This window comes from Ruditapes philippinarum, unplaced genomic scaffold (assembly GCF_026571515.1).
Source record: "Ruditapes philippinarum isolate M1 unplaced genomic scaffold, ASM2657151v2 ctg2445_1_1_1_1, whole genome shotgun sequence".
In the NCBI taxonomy this organism is placed as follows: Eukaryota; Metazoa; Mollusca; class Bivalvia; order Venerida; family Veneridae; genus Ruditapes; species Ruditapes philippinarum.
Genome location: NW_026861439.1, coordinates 34,420 through 41,703, shown reverse-complemented (window position 1 = coordinate 41,703; position 7,284 = coordinate 34,420). Strand labels below are relative to the sequence as shown.

General features: G+C 31.7%; 1 protein-coding gene across 1 annotated transcript; it reads right to left on the bottom strand.

Annotated features, from left to right (window-relative positions):
• Positions 1-1,983: 1,983 nt before the first annotated feature.
• Positions 1,984-5,455, bottom strand: LOC132715625 (uncharacterized). The gene is made up of 2 exons (XM_060698657.1): positions 4,889-5,455; positions 1,984-3,941 (listed from the first exon to the last, which is right to left on the bottom strand). Exons 1-2 carry the CDS (start codon positions 5,205-5,207, stop codon positions 3,436-3,438), a joined length of 825 nt encoding a protein of 274 aa, XP_060554640.1. The 5' UTR covers positions 5,208-5,455; the 3' UTR covers positions 1,984-3,435.
• Between the last annotated feature and the right edge of the window lie 1,829 nt (positions 5,456-7,284).

The following is a 7,284-nucleotide window of genomic DNA, read 5'->3' as shown; positions in this document are numbered from 1 at the left end:
GAGAACAAAAGTTTCATTCCGTGATCAAAGGGTTTATGGGCTAGGAGCCCTTAAGAAAACAAAGAAAATAACAAAGAAAATAGTCCCTAAACCCAAAATGTTGGAACGTCCGCGCAGTCTGATCAGGATCCATGCTGTTCGCTTACAAACCCTATCACAAGTAGAGAAACTGATAGCGAACAGCATGGATCCTGATCAGACTGCGCGGATGCGCAGGCTGGTCTGGATCCATGTTGGTCGCAAACCCATTATGTTGGTTTTGTCATGACACGGCTCATATGTCCTTGATAATAGAATAGTAATACTGTTAAAGGCAAACGTAATTCAGTTTAAGTATGCTACTGTTAAGTGTAATACGCCCACTTGTTTCCAACAACAACTGACAGAAGATAGAATTGCACTTGTAACAAGAATACAAAAAAATCCCCTCTTCTTGTCTTTTTTATCTTTCGATAGTGACTTGTTACGGTGAAAAAAGTTTTTTTTATGATGAATAGTTTGGAAAAATGTTGTTTTTTTTTCTGGACTGTGCTAAGGTAAAAGCTGATATCTGACAATCCATTAGAATGAACTGTCGGATGTTTTTTTTTTGTTTTTTAAACCGCTTTTAATAACTTCTTCAAACCGCTTTAAACTATGAATCTCCAATTACAAAGCAAACTCGTCTGATATTTCAACTTTATAGTAACAATTGGCACGATGATCACGTGCTATATGATCAATGGTAATTCTTTAATCTGATAGCTGATTCCTGGAAAAGTTGTAATATAGAATGTCTTTGCAATTTATCACACGTAAACATGATGGAATGGTCTTGAACAATATACTACTGTTTAATGTAAGGCTTTAACTGTTTGGCATTGGTTTTTTAGCACGCATCATTCAGAAATACAGATTTGTACACTTAAACGTCAAATCAAACAGAAAAAAAATGTTGAAAAGCCGCAACAAGTCAATGACATATTCATGAAAAATATCTTGTTTTTCATTTATTTGACCTTCATAGAAGGAAACATATTTTGTGAAGTCTAACATTATTAGAAACAAAGTTAAAGTGTTTTGATTGATGAAAACACTTAACTTAAGTGCTTTTATTAGAAACCATTGAATATAATACAAAAATGAAACTTAATATTCGAATATGCCTACATTTTTTTTATATTTTCTTTGTGCTGTTATCTTTTTTATACATCTTGTTAAAAGTAAGATAAAGTTACAAACAACTGTTTTGCCTAGCTTGTTATGATCAATGCATAACAACTAAACGAAAGGGTATTGTAAATAAGTGTATTTGATAGCAAATTACACTGTTATAATGCAAATATACATGATCCGGTTTCTAATGATGCAAGGTGCTAAATACGTTTCTTCACACACAAATTTTTTTTTTATAAACACAGACATTCAATTAGTCATGAAATAGGTCCACACCTAAAATACATCCGCAGAGGAAAATATCCTTGACCCGACGGTCGGTATATATAGATCCTTTAACTTTTGCGATGGCAAACTTTGCTGATAGATTTAATTTACACGACAGGTAATAAGCGTTTTAAAGGGTTTTATTTAAGTGCTTTCTTAAACGCAGTCTCCCACCCGAACGTTTACTTCGGAGTGTGCTATTGTTAAGATTGCATCAAACATTGCACGTGAAAAGTATACGCTAGCAAGATCTATCGCTTGTTTGTAAATTGCAGATAGTAAGTTACAAACAAATGGCATAAGTATGCTCTATTTAAGGCAATAACGATATTTTGATAATATTATAGCAAATGATATCAAATGTTATACTATCAAGTTCAAATAAGAATGACAAGTTTATCAAGTCACAATATGAGAAGCAAAACTTTTTCACGATGATATAGATTTTTTCACATCATTTGTTGCTGCCCTTCACATGCTTTAACAAAGATATTATAATTATATGATATACATGCCAAGCAGATGTTACTCTGATGTTACTATAAATAAACACAACTACAATTTTGCTTTGTTCATTTTATTTTTCATGACAGCTTTTCAAACCAGTCACATATATATTATACTTCGAGCACTTTGATATTATATATCATCAATATTTAATCTTTCATACATAAAAATATACAAATGACCCATCATATTTACACATCTGAGAACGCAGTCAATAATTTAACAAAAATATACACGTCATTGTATCTTGTTTTTAAACACAATAATTGGTCTGCCCTAAAAATAAAACATAGATTTCCAGTGAAATCCCCCAACAGTAAAGTAACAATAGAAACAGATAGAACTGTATTACTGAAAATGGATGACAACATATAAATAAATTTTTTGACAAATCAACGCTTTGTAAAATAACATTATGTGTGTGTGTGTGTGTGTGTGTGTGTGTGTGTGTGTGTGTGTTGTATATCAAAACAACGACAACGTATGAAACCTATTTCCTATAAAAAAGGGACATTTTACAGACCTTTGGTCATAAGACACTGTTATGTGTGAGCGAATATGTCAGGAATGATATAAATATGCAAGAGTTTTCCTCATACATGTATTCAACATATCCTCTAAACCACTATATTATCACAACGACATTAGGGCATTTATAACGATTCTAAAAGAAACAAGCTTTTAGTACGCTCGGGATTGAATAGCGCTAAGGACAGTGCTAGGGTGGGTTCGCTTACAACTCTATAACAAGTAGAGAAACTGATAGCGAACAGCATGGATCCTGATCAGACTGCGCGGATGCGCATGCTGGTCTGGATCCATGCTGGTTGCAAACGCACTATGTTGGTTTTGTCGTGACGCGGCTCAATTTTGATCGACCTTGTCTGATGAATATGAAACACAGTAATGAATTAAACTTAAGTTTTACAATATGGAAACGAAAAACTCATAAAAACAATTTCGTGTTTTCTTAGTACACGGAAACCAATACAGTGAGATCACAAATTGAATACGTAACATTAATTCGTATTTGAATACTTGACTAGACTGATAGGATGAAAATCAAACTCTAAACAAAGGAAGGAGTTGAAATGAAAATTACGTATTCTTTTATGGAATGTAATAATACTATCTAGTCAACATACATATAGCTTTTAAGCATTTTATCACACTGTTGATCAAAACTTGCTCCATATAGCTTTGCCTTTAAGAACTATTTTAAGACAAATCATCGGGATTGATATAAAGGCACGGTCGTATATTTCGATATTACTTGACATGATAAAACTTATAACGTTGAATAGATAATATATATTCTAAAAATGCGTATTTATATCTCCTATATATACATTTCTATATATATCTTAATGGAATAATTTGTTTTGGTCTTCCGTTCTAGAAATAAATCTCAAATTTAAATAGTGTGGACAGATTCTTTTATAAATAAATAGTTGGCTTGACAGAATTTCATTTATGTAAACCCAGAGTCTATGTACCTCTAGTATGTCACCAAGAATCATGGTCTTCTTTCACTTCGTTTGACTTGTTATCATTTAACACATTATTGATGAGTGTGTCAGTCATGTCGTCAGTAATTGCTTCATGTGTACCACTAAGGAATGGATCGTCCTCTAAATAAGTGTCTGACAGACAACTGTTATTGAGCACTTTATAATCACTGAAACACTTCCTTCTATATGAGCTAAACTTCCTACTGCTTTGTTTTTCTTGTCGTAACTCCGTTTGCAAACGTTTAGTTAAATTATTAACTAGAACACTTCTTCGGAGAAAGATCTCGGGGTCGTCCAGTTTCTTTATTTTGTTCACAGATATCTTTAGAATATTTTTGCGTTCGTCTTTTCTTTCTTTCGGTGTGTTCAAGAACGGTGATACTCGCTTTGATGGAATGTATTCTTCATCGCAGCCCGAGACAATAGCTTTCCGTTTAACTCCATTCTTTGTAATATCTAATTGAACACACATTTCAGTCTTTTCATTTAAATCTGTGCTACCTGTAAATAAACAAATGTTGCATATTGTTAATATTTTCATAAAACCAATATAAGCGTTATATAATGAAGTAAATACAATAAACGTTCACGTAAATGAAAGAAATCGATCGTGTTTCATGATACACACTGGTTATGAAAGATAAGTTGAATACGATTTTACATAATCTTTTATATAACAAACCCTATAACTATAAAAAAAATTATCAAAATTATAAATATTTACATATTATTAAGGCGGATAGGTATTAGACGCTATTAATACACTTATGCGATTTAAAAGAACATTGAAAATACAAATGCATCGGAAGTTTATTTTAGAAAATTAGAGAGAAAAAAACCCACTATGTGGATGAGTAGCGCTTATAAGTTATAGGTTGTGATTACGTAACTTCAATATTTTTACTGCTGATTATTCAACGTTACATTAGATAACCGGACAAAGTTTATACAATAAGACGATTTAACCCTTACGTCATGTAATTAAGTAACATAATTATGATTTTTTTTGGGAAGTACTTTGGGTTTAACATATGATTCATGAGTGTTAAATTTGAATAAAGATGAGTCAGTCACTAGTTAAAATACTGCTAGTATGTCACTCTAGTAAGTTATTTGTAGTTAAATCTGTCCCAGGTTTAAAGTGTAAATATACTACAAGTAAATTGCATTGATAAAGATACGGTGACATGGAGTTTAATAATAACATAAACAAGGTACTGCTTAACCTTAAAGAATTTGTAATACGGTGGCAAACAAAGAAACGGTAAAACGATAGACAGGTGATACGACTTTAGGTGTATATCGGGGTTTTCAAAACTTTACTTCACTTTAGATGACTATATTGCATTTATTTCCCTCCTTAGATATTTATTCCTAATGCTTTAACATATTTAAAATAAATTATAAGAAAAAATAACAAAAATATTAAAATTTATATAATAACATACCATTGGTGAGGTCTTGCTTATCCGAGACGGCATCCGACACTATCGTATTAACTTGTGATTCAAACCTACTATTTGAGATAATGTTGAACGGATCATGTTGGACAGTATCATTTGCAACTTCCAATCGACATAATTTCGGCGTATCTCTATCGTTTTCATATTGTCCACAATAAATATGATTCTCTAGAAAATCAGATTGCTGGCCTATGTTATTTATCCAGTTAAAATCCAAATATGTAAGTCCAATGTTGTGTATATCTGTGACATTTTCTTTGAATTGGTTCTGATTTAATGTGTACATTGATAGTACACATGCCATTTTGAATAAAAAAAGTTCTTTAAACCTCTGTAACAAGTTTAAACCTGTATATTTTACATCACAATTTTGAATAAAGTAATTTGCTATTAACAATTTATGTAAAATCCAAAGATATTATTTCCGTTTCCAATTAATGATATTTTTTTTTATTCCGATATGTTTAGTTAAACTGACAGTATTAAATATCGACAGCGCTCACTCGTTCAGCACGTCTTTCCACTTCGACTTCTCAACGCAGACTGACTACTTCATAATGTATACGCTATCGGATTCACGTATTTATAAGATGCAATGGGGAGTAACTCGTTATGATGTATCTAAATTGATCATGTTTATGTAAACATCATAATCTTTTCTTTCCTGGTTATTTTCAAGGTTTACCAAATTTCTGTATGTGCAGAATGACGTTATACAATTACAAACTAAATTTTATTGGTGTATTACAAACTCTTTGATGAAATCATACAGGTTATCATATGTACGCTAAGCAATCACCATAAAGTTATTATTGTTCAACACATTATAAACCGCGTATGATAAAATAACAAATAGTCCAACTGCTAATTTCATTTAAAGTACGCCTAGTAATTCATAAGTTGTTTTATATTCAATTTGGTTTGGTCAGGGCATTTTGCTGTTGATACTAGAAATATTGCATATAATCCAGTGACTGGCATTTTATTCCCGCAGACGTCTAAGTATTTAATCATTTAACGGAGTTAATTTGTTTTTTGAGACACAAACCCGCCTTTGATAAAGCTACAAAATAGAGCGACGCAAAATCCACAAAGAACGCGAAAAAAGGAAAAATTGAAAACGTTGCAGGATCGGTTTGACGGACGGTAATGGTAAATGCTTGCTACCTCAATGGCCCCTAGCACTGGCATAAGCAGGATTTAACAACATATAAAGATGAAATAGCAATATCTACATTGAGAAATATCCGCAGACGTATTCATATGGCGGCAATTATGGAACCTTCAATGTGACACTTTCGTGCTATTCCATGAAAAGGGCGAATTGTCTCCCAAGTAATAGAAATAGTTAGCCCACAATAAAAAAACAGTCGGCGAAACGAAATAAACTGGCACTTTGAGAGGGTCAGAGGTTACTTGTATGACTTAATCAAACAGTATAAATGTATATTGCATAGTTGTAAAAACTGCTTGTAAAAATTAATGGCACAGCCAAACAACAATAATATGTTGAAGTAATGCACTAGAAAAACATATTACAAAACATTTACAATTATTATTGACGCATTCAATATCTTCATGTGTTGTCTAAAATGTATATTTTTCACAATTAGTAAACATAGTAGAAAGTTCCATAAATTTGACTACATTTTATCGTGGAAAATTCTATAAGCAAACCATTTTAACATTTTCATGATTTTAAAATATATAAAATATACAATACAAACGTGGAATTTATTACTACTTTAGTCAATATGTCATTGCATTTATTAATAAAACTTTATAAGCCTTTTAAATGTACACGAATAAAAAGAAGAAGTGTGGATCACATTTCCCTTAGATATTGTTATTGGTTCAAAACTGAAATTTTTTGTAATGACGTGACTTTGATGAAATGAACATGGTTTAGTTAATAACATTAAAAACAAATTAGATAACAACACATGGTGCAATTATTTGGTACTCAACAATAATTAACTATTAACAAAAATCTGGATACTTTGTGATCCGTCGGAGGGCAGTTATAACAACAAAATTACATGAAAATTATTGCAGACTCTGTTTTATTGAGTCGGTACATGACGGATAATGAGAAAGTGCAACATCCCTCACGCCCCCTAGCAGTAAAGAGAGCGGTACTCTCTTTACAACTTTTAAAAGTGCTGAAATCAATGTTCCGATAGGACCAGCTGAAAAATAAAACAGAACAAAATAAAAAAACTTTACATACATGAATGGGACAAAGGTAATCGGACAATTACCAAAAACAATCATATTTCGGTTTGTGAAATACGTAAAACAAACTGTTCTGGATCAAATATGCTACATGTATATTTATAAAATCCATTACATAGAACCATAAGCCAACAACATAATTACTC